Below are 20,605 nucleotides of genomic sequence, written 5' to 3' on the forward strand. Positions count from 1 at the left end.
CCGTGGAGACATTTCAATGGAGGTACATGGCTGGCAGAGCCATGCATTGGCACAGCTCTATTTAACAAATGAATCCTCAATGTAGTGTATTTCTGGGAAAGCTTCCGGTCATTCCTTTCTCAGCACATCACTGAACGCTGAGTGAAGCGATAACTGAGTATTTACAGCCTAGCCGTGTCAGGGAGTTGACAGTCCTGCTGATTTAAAGAATGGTTCTACTAGGAAAAGCAACTCTGTGAATGATAAACTCATAGCTTTCTATTTATTGCGTCTCACTGATTTCCAGATCAAGTGAACTGGAAGAAAAAAAAAAAGACAAATCACTCAGCCAGACTGGGGTCGTTCTTACTTACCCATCAATGGCAATTGAAAACACATGAGTCAAGCTCTGTCTTTGCTGAACAAACCAAAACTGAAACATACAGTGTAGTTTCTCTATTTTGCTGTTTAGATGAAAGAAATGCCTCCATCCAGAGCTCCCTTCCCTGTAATGTACAGCTTCTCCTTAGCAGCCAGGTGCCCTGGAACACTTCTCCAGACAGGCTCCAGTGTCTCCCCTGCCAGGTAGCATAGGAGGGAGAAGAGGATGCTCATTTCTAGCTTATGGGAGGAAAAAGCAGGCACAATTTTAGTGAATGCATTTCCACCTACTATTGTTTTTAAGCTCTTCTCCTTGTCCTGTACACTTGAAATGCCTGCTGTTCTTTTACCTTAGTTCTGCTAGCTATATATGTTGCATGGCAGCAGAAATCATTAATAACTCCACCAAAGTAAGGGGAAGCAATGCAGTAGAAGAAAAAGAAAAAACAGTCCAATTTTTCCCTATTAATCTGGCCCATGTGTTCTCCATTTTCTTTTGCATTAGGCAAACAGCCACTGAGTATTCAGTGCTGTATATAATATACTGCAAAAATGAAACCAGGCAGCTTAGCTCAGCCGATTGTATCATGTGAGGCCATCAGCATTTTAAGACTGCCTTTCAATTTGCTCTTGATCAAACTTTGTTTTCCACCAAAGCAGAAAAGCTGGATTTTCTGTTGCATTCCTGCTCTCCTTCTTTGCTCTGCTACATGGCCCAGAGATCCATTTCCATCAGGTTGCTTTGTTACACTGCAGCTTTTCAAAATGTGGCTATGTATAGGGAAGCATTGGAAAACAGCAAAAGGGAAAATGAAAAAAAAGGGAGAACTGCCAAGCCATAGATGCTCAGTTGACTCTGTTACCTTCAGTGAGGAAGCATGGAAACCAAGGAAGAATGCTTTCAAGATGTAAATGCTTCCTTTAGAAGTATTTAATGAGAACTGGGAGATAAAAAAATCCGTATAAAGCAAAGGTTTAACATGTTTAAGGAATCTTGGCTCTGCTTTCTCACAGGAAGCTGAATTCAAACTTTGACCTCCAGTTCCTCCATCTCTCAGCTTTAGGTAACAGATGGGACCCTGAGGCATTCTTGGAGCAATGTTTCCATTTTTACCAGTTAAAAATGGAAAATAAGGGGGCTCTGCTAATCCCCAAGGAAACATGGCTTCTCTTTGGGCACAACACTTAAATATTAGCTTATATATATAAAGAAAAAAAAGAAAATCCCAACAAACAAACAACAAAACCTCCTGAAAGAGTTCAGCACAAACCCAGCAATTTGATTTCAACTTTTTCTTGCTTGTGTTCACTTTGCATTTTGGTGCATGGCCACTACTGGTTCTCCTGCAGGTCAGAGCACTTGAAACTAGGAATAAAGTGACAGAGCACCACTTCAAAAATATCTGGGTTTAGAAGACTGGCTATTCTTCAATTAGCACATAGCTCTTCTCTTGGTAAGCCCCCTTGTATCTCTGCACACAGCTAATGGTGAGCTGCAGTCTCTCCAAGGAAAGGTCCTGAAAGCAATTAGTGGAAAAATGAGTTATCATTATTAATGGTTACATGTTCTACACCTACAGCTTTAATGGCAACTCCTGCTGCTATCTCATCCGTTATCTTGTAGCAGCATGATGGGTGGCCATGAATACTGATCAGACTAAGATTTTCTTTTTACTGCTCTGAAGAATAGGCTCTTGATAGCAGAGAGAGAGAACATCGGAGTAACTTTTCTGTCTTTTTATAGATTTTGTCTATCTATCTCCTTCGTCTGTCCTTTGTTTCCTCCTCATCATTGCCAGCATGCTTTCAATTGGTATGGTTGCAACCATGTATTAACGCCAGCAAAAGTATAGTAACGGCATCGTAAGTGGCAAGGCAGCCTTGGGAAAGCACATCAATTACTGGGTTGCAGAGCATGAGAACCAAGGAGCATCCTGATTAAAAGCTTAATTTGACTGTACATCTCACAGTTACTGACTGTTATTGGATTCCTCTATCACTATTAGTATTTCAAAGGCAAGCTTTCAAAGCCATAGCAGGAAAAAAGAAGAAAAGAAAAAAAAAAAAAAAAAAGAAGAAAGAAAAAAGGTATTTTTCCTTTTTTAAAGGATTTAATAATTTTTGTGATAATTTTCTCCCAAGCTGCTTTGTAGCAACAGCGTGGTTAGAAGCCAGCCCTGCACTTCTTGCTGACTGCAGCAAATGTTATCAGCAGCAGTGATTCTGCAGAAGAAATTCAACTCACCTGTCACCTGCAGCTCCAGTATCTTAATTCAGGTATCTTAATTTCACATGGTAGCCAACACCAAGCATTTTTGAATGCAGGTGTAAATAAATAATGTCCAAGTGTAACAAAGCACCAAGAGCTACAGGACAGCCTGGAATACAGTGCTAGAGATTCTTTTCTAGACCTCATAGTTATGGCTTACCTGAGGTTTAGAAAACCACTACAGCTCTTCAGTATCTCCTGCACTAATAAAAGTAGCTGAGAAACCCCATAGATATCTCTTGTACAGACAGAAGCTCAACTAAAGATGTGTACTGAAGATTTTCTCCTGGGAAAATAGCCCTGTAACCTCTTTGCACTGTTTTTGCTGGGCCTCAGGGAGGTAAATCTATGCCAGGAGGAGGAAGGCACAAAACACAGCATGGATCAGAGCCTGCGTACATGTGGGAAGAGCAGAGGCTCCTGCTCCCTCAAGCTCCCCTTGCTGCCTGCATTGGGCCATTGAGGAGGGGATGCCAGGGCAGTGGGGCTGTGACAACCAGCACGCCACAATAAAACAACCTACAGCACGCTGCTCAGCTGGACAGAGCTCCAGGGAGAAATCAGTCCCTCCAAAAATCGTACCCATTGAGCATATACATATATACATATATATATATATATGTGCACAGAACTTAACAGCCGCACTGGCAGGCATGTCCTCAGGCTGCTGAAGGGATGGAGTCTGCAGTAACATTATCTGCTCCTCTCAGATTTGCCTGTTCTTTTGAATCTTTGCAGCACATCTGAAGGATTTCTCACTCCCTCACTCCTCACATCTTATTTCATTCACACTGACTACTTCACTATTTATTGCTGTAGGAACTCAAGGAAACAAAAAGAAGCATTACCTGACTCAGAGCTGTTTCTTAAAACCCTTTCTTTGCAGGAGCACCCCTCCCTGCCCCATTTTGTGAGGAGGAGCGAAATCACTGGTGTTGACTTACGTTAGCTTGAGGCACCTGCCACAGTAGCAGACTTGTAGCAGAAAAGTGTCTCAAAGAAAGGCTCAGGAGCTGGAACTGCCTGAATTATGTTCCAGGTTACCCCGCTGTGCCAGTTTTCGGCAGTTTTCATCCTGTCTCCCTTTATTCTGCGCTCGCTTCTTCCCCCCTGTATTGCTGCTCGCTGCTCTACTCCCCGCAACTCTTCCAAGTTTCCACTAAAATTTTCTCTTACTTCTTGCCCCATACATTTCATGCTTTAAAATGCCAACACCTCTGTCTCTCCCCCCACAGTGTGCCTCCACTACACAACAGCTTTATCTATACCATAGCTTTCAGGTCTGTTGTGTATTTATATTAAAAATTACATTTTAGAAGGCAACGATCCCTGCTGCTTTTCTTTTGGCGCGGGCTTTGCCAGGCGCTCTCTCATTATGTCACTCAGATTCAATTTCACTTGCCTTCGGACTAAATATTGCCACAGATACCCAACACTTTCACTCTGCTGTATAAAAATAGACAGACCTTGAGTCCACTTTTTTTCAGATCTATCACAGTTCATGGGTAGCACAACAAAAAACTTTGCAGCGAGCGATTCTGGTTTCTCCCCAGACTACCAACTAATTCCTTGCATTTAGAGGGCTGGAGTCTGGCCCTTCGTTATTAATGTGATGAGAAGTGTTTCCATTCACCCCGGTGGCCTGGAGCTTGATATAGCCCCTGCATCACCTGAAATCTAGAAGGACCCCTGTGGCATGTGGCACAGGACATTCCCAGGAGCTGCAGGCCTCTGCCTTGTTTTTAATGGGCTTGTTTCCTCAGAGTGTGTTATAGCAGCATGGAGATAACAGGTTATATTTTTTAAAGATATTGCTGCTTCAAATTGCAGTAACATGGCCTTTCCTGGGACAATGCCGCTAAAGGGCCTTGCAGCTTCCCTTGTCCTTTACCTACAAACTAGCCTCCTTGCTTTCACTGCTCCCCTCTTTTGCTGCTGGTGGAACTGGGAAAACGTGTTTTTACTGGCAAAAAACCCGATGAAGCAGGTGTGGAGATACCCATGGCAAACTTCATGTAGAGAGTTGCTTAATGGGGCATAGCCAGGAGCTCAGGCATGATACAAGATCCCTAAATCAATCATGAGGAATTTTAAATACACCTGAAATATCCTTGTTGTGGAAGAGACTATGCCCAAAGTCCTGCCTGCCTGCCTGCCCTGGTCTGCCTTTGTGAGCAGCTGGGTAATGCATAGGTTGGTGCATTTTTGGGTTATAGCAGCATGAAAGCATCCAGGACACACTGGCTACAGGAGACTTTTTTTAGGTTTGTTTTCCCTTGAGAGGGGTGGCAGCAGCAGGGTGGAGGTAATACCCACAGTATTCGACAGCCTGCTCAAAAGCAAGCCCCTCTTCCTTGGGGGTTAATGACCCTCTTATGCTCACCCCATAGTTTTGCTTGTGGGGCCACAACAGATCTGGGCATGCCAATATAGCTACTGCAGCAGCACCTAGCTGTAAGCATTAGCCGGGAAGAACAGCATACGGAGAAAAGCTGCTCATTAAATTGATGTAATGAATTCCAGGAAGAAGTGTTCTATTTTGATTACGGGCATTCAGAGCGGGAACTGCTAGTACAGCACTTGAGATAAGGAAGAGGCCAGATAGACTTAAATAGCAAGTCTTAGTATGACTTCTTATGTAATAATCTACCCACCACCACCATGAGGTCTGCGTGTCTCAGGCAGCTAAAAATAGAGCAGCCTCCCCCTGCCTTTCTCTCTGTCCAGCCAGTGGGAGGAAAGACTTGACTCACTCGCTTGTGTCTGGGTGAGCCCTGCGAACTGCACTGGCAAAGAGAAACAAGGGTCACGCATGCTGAAGCAATACTGGTCTCTCCCTAAGCCGCAGCAGACAGACAGACAGAGGAAATATATTCACCCAAGTTATTCGCTGACCTGAATGGAGCAGAAGCTGCCCCTGAAAGATGTCACTTTCTCCCTGACCCAGCTCCAGGGAGACAAGAGCAGGGAGCTGGACTCAGTGATCCTAATGGGTCCCTTCCAACTTGAGATACTCTATAATTCTATGACTCTGTAATACCGCCTGCTGAGCCACTCCATGCTCCCACCTACTCCGCGCTGCAGAAATCCAGCCAGGGCTTATAGCCACTTACCTTCTGGCACTCGGGGGTTTGGGGCACCAAAACTAGACTAAGGCTTTTCCTGGGCCCCTGTTCGTGAGCCTACGGGAGGCAATGACTGCCTGCAGTGGTGGCTATGACAGGTCATGCTGTGCTGGCAGAGGCAGGACGGGTATTAAGGATGACAGTGCTCTTGTGCTTTGCCACGGCCGTATGAGGACATTTAGGCAGATGTGCTGTGCATCCTCAACCTTATGCCACCCTCAGCTGTTTCCCTTCAAAGACAATATAAGCATAATATTGATTTTCTAACAGGATGTCCCATGCAGCACACTCACTACGCTTGGACTCTCACTGTCATTTGCCAGTGTTTTGTAACATTGAGACTAGAAAGTTCAGCTACTGTGCCAGAAAGAAAACATCCTATAGGCTGGGATAGAAGTGTGGGCAACACTTGCTCTAAATTGGTTACTAAAAAATGTTATATCCTCTGGCAGAGAAGGCTGGGAAACCCTGCCTTTAAATACACCTTTTTTATATTGATTTCTGGTTACTGCCATGAGGCATGCCAGCTTAAAGAGTGAGGATAATATTATTCTAGTGCCTGCTATTTAGTCATGTGTCCCAGAATGGGTCCCAGGTGTACGTTTTGGTAGCTATTCCAGCTGTGCATTTGAATCCATCATTGAAATTCACCATGTTATAGGGGTAGAAAAATCAAATGGCAGAATTTGGAGCCCAGTTGAGATCCAACATCACGGTTATTGCATTGTTTAGATCTAGGGGTTTGGTTTGTTCTTTGATGTAATACCCACAGCTGAAACCCAAGTATTTCAGTGACTTTGACCACATACTGCAGTCAGGGAGGGTGAAGGGTCTGGTGTGTGGGCTTGGGCTGGGGTGAGGAGGAGACTGCCACAATGCTGCTACTGTCTGGGCACATGCTCCTGCTTCATCCCAGTCTCTGCTAATATTAAATGAGGATAATTAAGTTTTTCTTCCTCCCAGAAGAGCTGGAAGACAGCCTCTTGATAAGTTATTCCCGAAAGTGCTTGCCAACTGCTTCAATAGTCTGTAAATATTTTGCAGACACTCTTTAACTGCAAGCACATCACATTCCTGCTTCAAGTTTTTCAGGCTTTTTCCTGGCTTCCCAGCAATGCTGCTGCTGAAAGAGCAGATAGAGGGCAGAGGCACACGGGGGTGGGAGAGGAAGGAGCAAGGCTCCAGATCAGGGCATCCAGGGGTAAGAACAAACGACCCAGGAGCTCCTCCCGGGATGAGCAACCAAAGCAGCTTTGCAGTCTTCCCATGGTATCCAGTGGCTTCACTGCACTGCACTGCCAATGGGATGGACTTCCTGGGTTCAGAAGGACAAGGCAGGGCCCCTCAGCTGAGAGAGGAGACCACCAGTGGAGATTGTGCAGCCCCAGGGGGGCTGCAGCGAAGGTGCCCAGCAGGCAGTGATTATATGTTCTCTCACACCCTATGAAAACTGGAGGGCACCAAATGCAATTACCAGGTGTTGCCTCAAAACAAGCAAAGGGAGGCTCTTTTTCATGTACATTGCAATTAAACCACAGAGTCTGCAGGATGTTTTGGCAGTTAAGCTTGCACATGAGTCCCAGAAGCAATTCCATAAATCCGTGAAAGAAAAAGAGGTCTGTGAAAGCTTATTAGATATAATTTCTGGCACAGAACTGCTGAAGGGTGGGAGAGCAGAGCAGGAAAGTATTTGTACCTGTTTTGCTTCTCTTCCTAGACACTTGTTGCTGGTCACTCTCAGAGTCAGGATATTAAGTCAGCCAGTTCCTTGGTCTGTATGATTTTTATTGTTAATTTTTCTGCGAACAAAAAGAGTTTCTGTCTGTTCAGGCTGGAGAGCAAAGCTTGAAAACAAGGTCAGGACTCACGAAAATTCACTGTGGTAGTCCTCTGCTTTTTACACGGTCTGTTATTTTAGAGTCTGGCTTGTTGGAGTGTATACAATCACCCATCCTGAGTGTCTCTGTGTCCGCTGGAGTCCAGGTCTGGACTTCAGGGCCACAATGGAGGAGACCTCTTTATTACCTGCCTTTTACCTAGACAGTGCATTGATTCCCATCTACAGGCTGATTTTATCCTTTTTTTTTTTCCCCTTGGGTTATTGAGACCACTGCCTTCTCTGCAGAACTGTGGTAGCAGAGTTTTCAGTATTCTAACGCGAATGAACGTTCCATTACACAACAGCCTTTACTGAAACAGAAGCATGTGAAGACAGATTCAAACCAGCAGACTTTGTGGAATGGTTAAACCATCCTCCAAGTTTTCCATTTTCATCCCTGCTCTTACACAAGTTTGGAAACAGTACCTCAGTCGAAATGGAAACATGCCATGGGAGCTTCTCCTCTGGAAGGTCTTAGTTGCTAAGTCTTGCTGGACAGGAAGCTTCACCCAATAGCAAATGTCTAGGTGCACCAGCAGCACCAGAGTGTGGCAGGATAACCCAACTGTGAAGGCCCATCAGCCAGGCACTTCCAGCAATGCTCAGAAGCTGTTCCAGGAAAAGTCATCATGCAGGAAAAATAAATCCAAACCAGCACAAACCTAAAGGCTTTCTGAGTAAGCACCCTCTGCCAGCAGGGATGCATGCAAGGCATCCATGAGAAAAAAAGAAAGAAAAAACCCAGTCATTCCAAAATAGGCAAGATAGTGAAACCATGGAAAAACACAGAAGGCTTCTTCTCACTTGCCTCTTTCTCTTGGCCTCGCAGACCGGCACATCTGGTAGACTAAAGGCTGGAAAGAAAAGGCATGTAGTGGAGGTCCCCAGGGGCCTGTCGGGGGCTTCAGCACTTGTCCCTGGGCTCTCTGATGCTGAAAAATAAGGTCTTACGCTATACTGCAATTGTAAACACAACCTGGGGCCAGGGGAGAAGGCCAAATAAGCTCAACTCCCAGCCCCAGAAAAGAGTGTGGCTTTTAGGCAGCGTGACAGCGAGGACCGAAATATAACAAAATGCAGGCTCAGCCCTTCCAGGCAGCTGGAGCTCAAGTTATTTCCACGTTGCAAAATACCAGGCAATTTTTCCACTAAATTTGCAAAAAGAATGACAGAGATTCTACGGGTCACTTGGAAACTTCCCCTCATCAAATCGAAAGCAGTTATTTGCCTGATGGTTGTTCATCCTCAGGAAATTTGCTGCATTCTCCAGCAAGACTCCTGCTTCGCGCACTCTCCTGACAGTCACCCATGCACTGAGACTCAACCAACCTCAGCCTATTTAAAATTGTCAGCAAATCATTCATCTCAGTTTTAATACCAGGATTTGTTTCTGTGTGAATTTGCACTTTGAAAGAATTACTTGTAAACCTGTTGAAGCAATCAGTGTCTGAGACTGGACGCTGATTGCTGTCGCTGGGGCTATAGCTGGCCAGATGGCATCACTCATATGAGGCTTGAGCCTGGTACAAAATACGGTTGTTTCGTTTGTGTTCACAACACACATGCCTCAGGCTCAAAAAAAAAAACCCCAGCACTTAAACCCCCAAGTAATTTTCAGAATACGTTAATTCACAGTTTATGGTAACTTATTCCTGTGCCAAAATAGACACTTTGCTTGTACAGCCTGTTTTCCTCCCCAGACATATGTGAAGATAGCAGTCATATCCCCCCTCTGTCTTTTTCTGCTGGGTTTAACAAGGCAAATAAAGTTTGCTCTTGTAAGAGAACCTTTTTATCCCCCTTTCCTTCATATGCTGGTCCCCAGACAGTTGATTCTGATGAGAGTGACCCAAACTTGACAAAGCTGCTGGTAGCTCTGAGTTAATTTCTGTTGAGTTGCCCATAGATAGGGTTAGACAAAAAGGCCTGGGTGTATTAATTGCCTGGATAGAGCTTTTAACATTTTTTATGAAGATGGAGTTGACCATTTCTCTGCACTCCTGGTGGCTCAACAATTTCCACTATAAGTTTCTGTTTTCATTTGGTTTACATTTACCAAACTCGAATGTGTTCAGCCTCACATTTTCCACACTTGTAGTCTGCTCTGAGCTGGATTTTTTTTTTTCTCCATCTCAGGAAATAGGGATCATTTGTTTCCAAGAGCACGCCCGTGGAAAATTAGTTGTTAACATTAAATATATCCATCTGTTCCTTTGTAGGGCTTTACCACCTGCTTATAATGGAAAGGGACCTGAAATTTGGAAGGAGAAACTCTAGGGAGGTATCCTCTGTTGTCTCCATGAAAATCTACTCACAGTTAGTTCCCTATGAATTTATGGAAAACACCATTTTCACGTGCACCCACTAGAACATGATTCTGACTGTTATATGGGAATGAGACCTGCCCCTCTGCATGGAGGAAAAGGGCTGGGGTGCATCACCCTGAGGACCATGCATGGCACGCACCCCATCTCCTCACATGTTTCTGCCCAGGTCTTTGGCTCATTCCATCCAGCACAAGGTCCTGAAGATGACAAGGGTCTTCTGAAGCTTTGCTTTCAGGCAAGAACACAACTGACTTTTTAAATAAAAATGCCTACATGATGTATAACCACAAATAAAGAGTCAAATTTTCAGGATAAAAATGTCAATATATTGTATAAGACTCCATCCCCTACAGAAATTTTCTCTCGGGAAATTCTACCATGAAGTATTGGCACCAGGATTGCTGGCACACAGATAAATCCCCACACTGGCGCAGGGGAGAATTAGTAACGGTGGATTTACACCTGACATTTGACATTTCACAGTTAAACTTTTCATGTTGTGCTACTAACCTGCAGCTCTGACAAGTGCAACCAGAGTGCATACATGAGTGCTACCCATGCACATCATAAAGCAAGTAAAATATATGGACAGACATCCAAGTTCTTAGTAACCTATAGTGTTAATACACAGGTTAACGTGACAGGTGCAACAAGAGTATCTCAGCACCAAAATCTCCACTTATATACCTATCCATTCAAGGTGTGCAGACAGAACATTGATGTATAGTCTGAGGGTATGGATGAGGTGCAAAGCAAGAAATGATCATCAGCTTGTGCTGATATGACTCATCTCAGCTGCATTCATATTGTCTGACTTCATCTTGCAGTTATCCAGTACATTCACTTTTGAACCAAATCACTATGGTCAGTTTTGATATACTATGCAAGAGAAGTTGACACTTCAAACACTGCATAATACACACCTAAGTTTCTAGCTTCCTTACCAACCTATACGGCTTTCATATATTTGTGAAAGAACCAGACAAACAATATCAAGGATACACAAGAAATCAGTAAAGAACAGCTGTAAAAAAAGAGGGTGAAAAAATAAAAGTGAGAAAATTACAAAAGAGGGTATGCACATCACAGCATAAACCTTTTTCAGACAGCAGAGTGGAAGGGTTTTCTTATTCAGGGGTGTCTCCTGAAAGGAGAGAAATGGATGGATGTCTGGCAACCGAATGAGCTTTCTGGAAGAAAGTGGTATCAAGTAATGTTTCATACCAATTCAAGGCAGCAAAATTCATTAAGATTCAAGTATTTTTTTTCTTCTTGTTTGAAACCTTTATGTAACCATTGATTTAGCTATAAAAAATAAATAAATTCATTCTCCAGGGAAAAAGAAAATGTTTACACTTGTGGTCTGAATCTTCTGCTACTCATGAAAACTGGAAATACACCGTAACTGTGCTGTTATACAAAGATTAAGCATAAACAAGCAACTGCTGGTTAACTGTCATTCAGCTATAGGACAAAGATCAAAGACTGCTATCACAGTTCTACTGTATTGACTTTGGTTAATTTTTCCCAGTTTTGTTCACCCAATTCCTGACATCCCAGTTGAAGTCATTGTATTTCAAAAGCTGCTGATCAACTTCAGATTTTTACCAAATCAGTGAACTCTCATTTTAGATGCTCTCCACTCAAGCAGGAGAGTGCCTGGTTGTGTATGAGCACACCTCAATGACTTGAAAATAAGGTTACATATGTAACTCACTACTCACTGGATCACGACACAGTTTTCAACAGCTTTGATTCATCTTTGTCATTTCTCCTCCTGGCTCCTGAAATTAATGATTAAATAAGAAAAACAAGCAATGGATAGTTCAGTTTAATGCCTAAGATTTTTTTTTATTCCATTTGAGTGTACCAGTACATTCCTTTATGAAATGGGAAGCAACAGTTAACATTGTACAATTTTATGTGCCATCTATTCTACCGTGGTAACAGAGACGTTTGCAGATTTTTCCTGCATTGTGGTAGTCAATTTAAGACTCATTTACTCTGTGATTGGTGTTTCTGCAGAAGTCTCACAGTGAATGGAATAAATCTATCTGATATTCCATACAACTTTATGTTTTATCTCTCTACTGCTATCTTATTTGTCATTCTAGCCTACATCATTTGATGTAAACAGTAATCTTGACATTAGCTTTAGAAGCAATGGTACTAATAGTATATGACATTAACAGTGTAAAACACTTCTTTGTACATATCTCTAGCCCCCCAGTTTTCTGATACCCTTTATTAATACCAGCACATACCAAGAGATCACTGGAAAGTCATCTTTCAGCCTAACAAGTAGAATGCAAAATTTTGTCCAGATACAGAGGAATTTGTTGACTGTTACTTTAGGTCTTACTTTCTTCATCCTGTCTGAAACTACAGCAATATCCTGCTACAGGCATACCAGCACAAATCTGTCAACATCTGAGTGAAAAATCTTCTCCAGGGCATGTTTTTTATATCTTGGAACACCAAATACATTTTGTTATTGTTATTTAGAGTAATTACAACAGTAAAAGTCAGGATTAAGACTTGGAAGCCTTATAAGACCACTTGCTTTCCAACATCTGGCTCAAGAAGAAAGGAGGTACAGCAGCAGAGGATACTAAATGCAAGAAGTAGCAAGGTCACTGACTGCACAGTTGACATAAGGGAAAATTACCTTGTCATTCCTGGCCCCAGTAGAAATCCCAGCACTGGGTGGGCGCAGCCTTTGGCAGCCTTGCTGCAGGTACCACAACGTGGTGCTGCCCCAGCTGAGCCCTGGCTGCCAGCACCAGGGCGGCATACAGGCAAACATATATATGTGATGTGGCTCCACCGCCACTTTCACCCCTCCTCCGCAACGTAAGGAGAAACATTGGCCTTGTTTCTGGTGAGGGTTCTAGACAGGAAGGTACCTCAAATAATAGCAGCATAAAGAGTGTTAGCATTGCAATAGGCAGCCAACCTCAGCAATCAGCTTTGCAACCCACCAGTGCTTTTTTTTTAGCCCTAAAAAATAAAGCACAGCCTGTACCAAAAGCAACTGTCTCAAAGGTCTGCTGTGCTGACACCCTGCAAAGCCTCAGATCTGTGAGTGAGGTATTCCTCTCTCTCTTGTACTGCTTTGGGTTTTAGCTTGTTCTTCAGTAGTGTTCCTGTCTAGCTAGTTGCAAACAGGATTTGTGTTAACTTCGTAATAAAAAAATAATTTAAAGAATATACTTCTATGCTTTCCATTTTCCATCTGTTTTTTTGCATTGGTAGAACAGGAAAAGAGAAATTACTTCTCAAGACCAGCCAGTGCATACACAAGAATTGGAAATGCTCTCAGTGGTCTCTGCACAATCAAGGATGAAGTCAAGGGGATAAATCAGGACTACAAACATAAACTCTCGCTGTCTTGTGGGATATCTGAATCTGACTAGACTCACTGGAGACCAAATATTTGCACTATTATATCCAGATAAATGCCTGCTTTCTACTAAGTTATACTAATACAATGTGGAGAAAAATATAGTTCAAGTTGTCTACATTTGAAAGTCAGAGACTGAAAGGAAGTGGAGAAATGGGAAAATGAATAATGAAATTAAGAATAAAGTTAGGAATAAAATGCTAGAAGGCTCTCATGAGCCTGAGCCATAAAGTGAAGTACAGATGAAATAACACAGTCAGTAACCACAGATAACAATGCAAGTACAAATCCTGTAGCAAACACCACAGTACTATGTTTTCTCTCCGGGACAATGTTTTACCTGCTCTGAAATCCTCTGGTAAGTGACCAGTAGGAGAAGACATCCACTGTGTCATTTTAGAGGAGAGAAGAATCTCTTCTGAAGAAAGATGTTATACATAGCAGCCAAGGCTTTATTTTTATCAATGACTTGTCAAGCCAGCTGTAAACATTCACCCTTTTAATCACAGACTAATTAGGGTCCACCTATATCTAATCAAGACTGTAACTCTGAAGATGCTCTAAATGCTTCTATAGGTAGTAGCGTATGTTTTAGCATACAGCACCTGGCATTTCAACATTCAGGTAATCATGCTCATGCTGAGGTAAAATCCAGACTTCTAGCACTAAACTTCAAAGGCAAGCAGTCACTTCCTGGTTACACCATCTGTTTGTTTATTTTTAGCAAGCTGCCTCTGTAAAAAACAAAATGCAACAGAAGTCACGATGAAAATAATTTGATTACAATTTAGTTGAGATCATTGAGCCATCTGCGTTACCACTGCGGCTGGTGGAAACTGTGGTCTTGTGGCTCTTCCCATCACCATCCAAAAGACAGGGACCAAAACAGGAATGCCACTTCATGCGCAGGTAGCAGAAACATTCAGCAGCTGCCCCTGCTGTTGCTCAGTCAGTTTTCCTTCTGCTGGCACCTTCATCTGTGGTTACAAGTCAGGGCCCTGTGAAGCAGGCAGACAGCTCGACCAATGTCACTCGATCATGTTGCTAGATCTTCCACTGCTCATTTCCTGCAGCATAATCTGAAAGAAAGCCTGTTTCCATGCCTGAGCTGGTCTGGACAAAGATAAATCTGAAGGCTGCCTAGTGACTACTGTATAAACATACAGAAAGTCTGATGATCTAACCTACAAGGCTTTGGTTATTTGGTATAATTAAGTGGAGAAGTTGCCAATAAAATAATTACTGGAAAGTTTTCTTTTGAGAAACTTATGATAGAAATTTCTCAACAGCTTCAAGGAACTCCATGGATGAGCTAAGCCCTTCCAAGTCCAGCAGATTGCCCTTTTTGTCATGAAAGTGGAATAATTCAGTCTCTTCCTCTTCCAGCTCCTCTGGAAATAGGTTTGTCTCTGAGGTAGGAATGATAATGATGCGAGGGACTGTACTGCTAATGATGGAGCCCAGGACTCCATTCACTTGACTTTCTTGAGTTGCTGTCTGTGGAGTACCTGAGCCCTCTCCTCCACTCACACTGCTGCTATTCAGACCAACAGGCAGAGAGGCTGCTTTTAGGGAGCTGGTCACAAGTGTTGCAGGGATTCCGTGTAGGACTGGCTGCCTAAGCACCTTCTCCAAACAGCTGGAGGAGAGTGAAACCTGGAATGGAGACATAAGTTTTAGTGTTGTCATACAGCATATGACTACGGAAACCAGTAGCAGAAACGTTCATTACAACTAGACATTTTTTGAGTCACCAGTCATATTTTCTAAACATTTGAATCGCTCACTAGAAAGAGGGAAAATCATGGTGTGTTAACATCTACAGCTTGGAAAGCAGGATGTTAAACGAGGCAAAAGAAAGCATGCCTAAATATCAGCAGACACCAAAAAGAAAAGAAGAAAGAAAAGAAAAGCCCATTTCTATATCTGACTCTTTTATGTTTCAAAAAAGCATTTCTCCCTTTCTAACACATCTCAAGGTACCAGATAATTGCACTTCTCTCTGTCTCTCATTGGAGGGATCTCAGGTAAGACTCAAGCACACTGTATTCTTTATTTGCCTACACTTTCATCATCCTTGTGACAATCTCTGCCATGGTATCCCCAAATGGCTCCTGCTACTGTCTCAGGGCAGTCAGTGGCTTTGCGTTCATATACTGGATAGTATTTCCAAGAGCAAAGAAGAGAAAACCAGCAACTGCTATTTTGCTTTGCTAACCACTTCCCATCTGCCTTCTTTGAGAAAACTTAATTTCCTACTTGGCCCTGATGGCAACTCCCCTGTGACCTTTCCATAACTCTTTGTGCACAGTATGCAAATCCAGAGTAAACTAAATAAGCTTTTAAAGTATTGGTTAATATTTAAATACACTGGCAACGGAAGGCATGAGTGATCAATTTTGGCTTCCTACACAAAATGACAATTCAGGTTATAAAATGCCATATAGAGAGAAAAATTAGAAGTCCCTCCTTCCTGGAGAAGAACAACATTTAAAAAAAAATGTAGTTTTTACCTCATTACTATGTGAATTCCCATGAAGCCTAATGGAATTCAGCATGCAGAGATTTACTCAGATTACTATGAAGCTTCTATCAGAGTAGCAGTTCTATTTATTTCTCTTCATACACTTGTAAGGCGTATTAACTAGCTACAATGAGTCTCTCCACAGTTTGAGCTTCCCATAATAGTTTTGTAAATATTTTTCCTCTATTGCAGATATTTCTGTTCTAGTCATAAACCTCATTAATTCACCTTTAGTCTTCTTCAAGCATTAAGGCATGTAATTCCCATGGATTTATAGAGCTTTGATGCTAAAACATCTTTTCAAAATGATATTGATCTCTGGCATGATTACAGCCAGCAGGAGGTATAATTTGGCTCCTCTGTCTCCACCTAGTCCATGGCCTGTGATACTGCCTTTATACTGGGAAATCCTTAAATCAAAAAGGGAAAGGGGGGGGGGGGGGGGGAGGGAGAGGGAGTATAGTGGCTAGTTTTGGTTTTTATTCTTTAAAATTTAGGGGTCATTATCTCAGTAAGTAGTTTAGCAGAATATCTTAGTGCATAGCATAAGTCTAGTCTGATTTTAAAGACAGAGAACAAAACATATTTGTTTTTCATATAAATTATGTTGTCAAAAAAACCCCAACAAACCACAACAGATTTTTTAGTCTCACTCCCTTCCCCTCTGTTTCTTTGTCAGTTTGGGTATAGAATAAGACACTAGTATATTCTGAAGCATTGTGTAAATCTACTCCACAAGCAGGAATCATTCACTGATTCCTATTGATGAAGATTTCTCCAGCCACTCTACTTATTCAAGTGGAGCAAAGAACAATGTGCGAAAAACAGTGGTTTAAATCAACCTGCAAGACAAGAAAAGTCCATTCTTCCAAATCGAAGTTAATTATAGAATGAAAAACCTAAAACCAGTCCTCCCTGCTTCAAGTGCTGTTTTCACCACAGCAGAAGGAAGAGATTCTTTTGAATATGGACACCACTTCCAAGTTTTTTTAAATAGTTTTCAGGCCAGGTAATTCCTTTGACACGAATCCTGGATGCAGAGAGCACACTTGGCAACTCTCTTTTGAAATCAAGTATTCAAACCTATCTTCCACTCGTAATACATGCCTGCATCTTAATGCTTCCAAAAAGGCCTCTTCACTGCCACACCAGGTTTCCAGATGTCAGTCTACATCACATCTCCTACCATCCTAACTAACTGCAGTAAGTCATGGGGTTAGAGTGTATCTCTGTGGCAGCACAGAAAACAGTCCCATGTGGTTTGTGCTCTGCAAAGCAACAAGCTGGGGACACTGATTGGCTTTCTAACTTTCACTTGAGGGATGCCTTTTCTTTTTTGACAACCCATCTGCAACTGTGCATTAAGGAGTTTTGATCTCAGTCAGTGAAAAGAATTCAGAGGTACGTAATTTTTCAGGTGTTGTTGAGATGGTCTTCTTAAAGAAAACAAAGGAAGTGTGAAGATTCTTTACCTAAAAAAATCTATTTCGTTAAATCAAAAAGTTAGGTGACCCTGCACCAAATTCACACTTGCATTTCCATAACTGAGCATTTTTGAAAGTGCTATAATTGGAATTCTACCATAAACAATCCAGTAATGCTATTAAAACCTTAAATATCTAAAAACATAGTGGGGTTTCTTTAGTGTTGGTTGGGTTTTTTTTGAGGATAAATGGGTGGCCATATAGTGAAACACTCTAACTGAGCTTGACAAATAAATATTTATTCTGATAGAATTAGTAGTGATGCACTGCATTTGGCTAACACACAAGGGAACTTCGCACCACGCAGGAATCTTTGCTGAAAATACTAAGCAAATGAGGCTTTGAATATTCAATGTAAATGAACTCTACACATCTTGGTGAACAACACTGAAAGCCTCAGCCTGGAAGTATTTTGTTTAAAATACATTTTTATTTATCAAAATAATCCAACAGATGTTTTTCAAGGACAAATTATAGCATCTGAGCCTTCTTGTGGGCTATGCAGTTGGCAAATTCCAGAATCCAGGGTCATTTTTTTTAATTGCTGAGTACTTTTATGCAGACCACCTCAGATTTATTTTCCTTCTCCTTCCTTATGAGACTGAAAGCTGGTGGTTCTCTAGAACCTGGAGACAATCTCTTGTCTTTGACACCTGGCTACCATTTCAGACACACTGGGCTAGTGATGGAGGACAGCAGAAGCGGGTAGTAGATATCACAGAATCACAGAATCACAGAACCCCAAGGGTTGGAAGGGACCTCAAAAGATCATCTAGTCCAACCCCCCTTCAAGAGCAGGGTAACCTAGAGTACATCACACAGGAACTTGTCCAGGCGGGCCTTGAATATCTCCAGTGTAGGAGACTCCACAACCCCCCTGGGCAACCTGTTCCAGTGCTCTGTCACTCTTACAGTAAAGAAGTTCTTCCTGATGTTAACGTGGATCCCATGTTGCCTGCCACTACATTTGAATTCCTTGGTTTTCCATCAATACTATTCACAACAGTTGCAGAGAAAGACCAAGGTTTCTCAGGACTTGATCTTAAAGAGACACATGAAAGAAGACAGGAAAGATGCATGCAGGAACCAGTTCATCAGCTGGCTGAAAATTTCCAGAACAGATCCTGCTTTAAACTATGCTGTCTCTACACAGCGTCAGAGCTAGAAGGGAGCAAAAGGGACAGAAGCAGATGCTGCAGCTGACCAAGATGTGGATGTTTGGATAAACACAATAGAGTAAGACCATGAAAAGGTGCCTGAATCAAAAAATGGGTGCTATTCAGTCCACCCACAGACAGAGGATTGTAAGCCTGCCTGGAAAAACAGCACTGATGTACGCTTGACATTGTGCCACCCATACAAACACTCATTTTGAAACCGGTGTTACAGTTCTGGCAGATGCTGACTCATGGGTGACCTACTGCTCCCATCCTCAGAGGTTCCTTATGGAACAAAGTTTTTGTTGCCCAAAACTTCAACAGTTTGGGCAACGAGCATGATGCATCCACAGAAGATGCACTGAGTATTCACCATCTCCTCTTTCAGTGAGGGAGGGTGGCAGCTGCCAGACTCTCCCACCACTGGAAGAAATGGGAGTTTCTTTCGAGTCTTCCCCCTCAACAGAAATAAAACATTTTAATGTTTTTTTTCTGAAAAGAAGGAAAAAGGTGGCTTCTATCATGTCAAACTCTTTTGCAGCCCTGACTTGGTAGTGAAAGGAGGCTACCACAATGTGGACACAAGGGTCAGGATGGGAGGAAGCAGAACTGGCTTAGATAAATAGGAAAAGAGGCAAAGAATTCAACATCTTGCATTTGATACTACTGACTGTGCTTTGACGCAGCTTTAGAGCTATGAGTTGATGCTGGCTTTCCAAAAATAGGCAACGTATTAGTGAAAAAAATGAATAAAGCATTACTGGCATTCTCGTTAGGTACAAAAAAAGAAATAAAGGCAATGACGAAGAGGACATAAGAATCAGGATAAATAAAGCCTTCAGATAAAACACTTAGGTATAAAGACTGAACTATTATTCCAGAGATTATGTGCTTGTAGCAAGATTAACACTATAATGGAGAGTCCCCAGCAGAGACTTTTTTTCCTTACCTTTTCTGTAGTTGCTGCATCGTAGCTGCAGGTCTTTGGGAGCAGATCTCTCTTCTCCTGTCTTGGACTTGTTGAGAAAGAGTGACTTCGGCATGGCTGCAGCTTCTTATGAGCTTGCTCTACAGGGTCAAGTTCTACATCACTCCAGGTCTAATCACAAACAATGAAGAAATTCAGACAGGTGCATCCTTTCTCAAATTCTAAAAGTTCTCCAACTCTAGCAGAAACCATGCACACCTATAGGAAACTAAAGCTGTTCTAACGCAGGTCTCGCCCTCAAAACTGCCCTGGGAGAGGCTTGATTTTTAATCTTGACACTTACCCTGGAGTATTTTTCTGAACCAAAACAAAACTTTGAAATAATGAAAAATTAATTAATCTCTTTTCACCAATATGTTTTACACCCTTTTTTATCTCATTGTTTGTGCTACGCTTATAGCTCCATAGTGCCTGAAGTCTAAAGATGGGAGCAAGTACAACCAATCTGTTTGGCTTATGGCAGTCTGCATGACCATCAGCTGGTACAAAACCATGGACATGGACAGGTCCAAATCCACATTTGTATATATCCTAACTGGATACACAGAACATCCAGGCCTTCTTAAGCCCCATGACCTTGCTTCTTCTCTGAACCATCATTCGTGGATGTGTCACAATGAGTGGGTTCTGCGCTGATTTTCTGATAGCATGCCAGTAATGCAGCACTATCATGACACTGCAACCATGCCATTCTATTTACAGGCTTGGGCAGAAGCCACCTATCATCCCTAACTTTGTGGTGACTTTTTTATTGAATATCAGTGATGAAACCATTCCACTACTTTCCACACCAACTTTTAGATATGGATGGATGGATCGAAGGACGGACGGACGGACAGGAAGGCTTCCACACAAGTGGGAAGCTAGTGCATAATTCCACTGCATCACGTTGCTTGTGCATCTATGTATTGCCACCTTTTTATTTCTTCTCCCTTGTAGAATAAAACTGTAAATACAACTTTATATGACTTGTGAAAGCGTTGCCTCCCTACACTAATGTCATACACAACATACAGAGGGAAGTGTTGGTGGTAACCGGTGCGTCTTTTACAGTGTTGGTGGTGCCATTCCTGCTCATCAATACTTTAT

The 20,605-nt window shown here is 42.3% G+C and overlaps 1 protein-coding gene and 1 long non-coding RNA gene across 6 annotated transcripts in view; both read right to left on the reverse strand.

Moving 5' to 3' along the window:
- Positions 1–6,082: 6,082 nt before the first annotated feature.
- Positions 6,083–11,747, reverse strand: LOC136007320 (uncharacterized). The gene is made up of 3 exons (XR_010609620.1): positions 11,685–11,747; positions 8,442–8,565; positions 6,083–7,553 (listed from the first exon to the last, which is right to left on the reverse strand). It is a non-coding gene; the product is annotated as an uncharacterized LOC136007320 (long non-coding RNA).
- A 1,439-nt stretch (positions 11,748–13,186) lies between these two features.
- The window catches only part of LOC136020573 (melanopsin-like), a 39,152-nt gene continuing 31,733 nt past the window's right edge, over positions 13,187–20,605 (reverse strand). For all 5 annotated transcript variants that reach the window (XM_065691807.1, XM_065691769.1, XM_065691790.1 and 2 more), the window contains 2 exons: positions 19,478–19,627; positions 13,187–15,019 (listed from right to left, as the gene is read on the reverse strand). In XM_065691807.1, the coding sequence (XP_065547879.1) occupies positions 14,630–15,019; positions 19,478–19,627 (540 nt within the window). In that variant the 3' untranslated portion in view covers positions 13,187–14,629. The remainder of the gene's footprint in view (positions 15,020–19,477; positions 19,628–20,605) is intronic.

Source organism: Lathamus discolor, chromosome 1 (assembly GCF_037157495.1).
Source record: "Lathamus discolor isolate bLatDis1 chromosome 1, bLatDis1.hap1, whole genome shotgun sequence".
NCBI classification, from domain to species: Eukaryota; Metazoa; Chordata; class Aves; order Psittaciformes; family Psittacidae; genus Lathamus; species Lathamus discolor.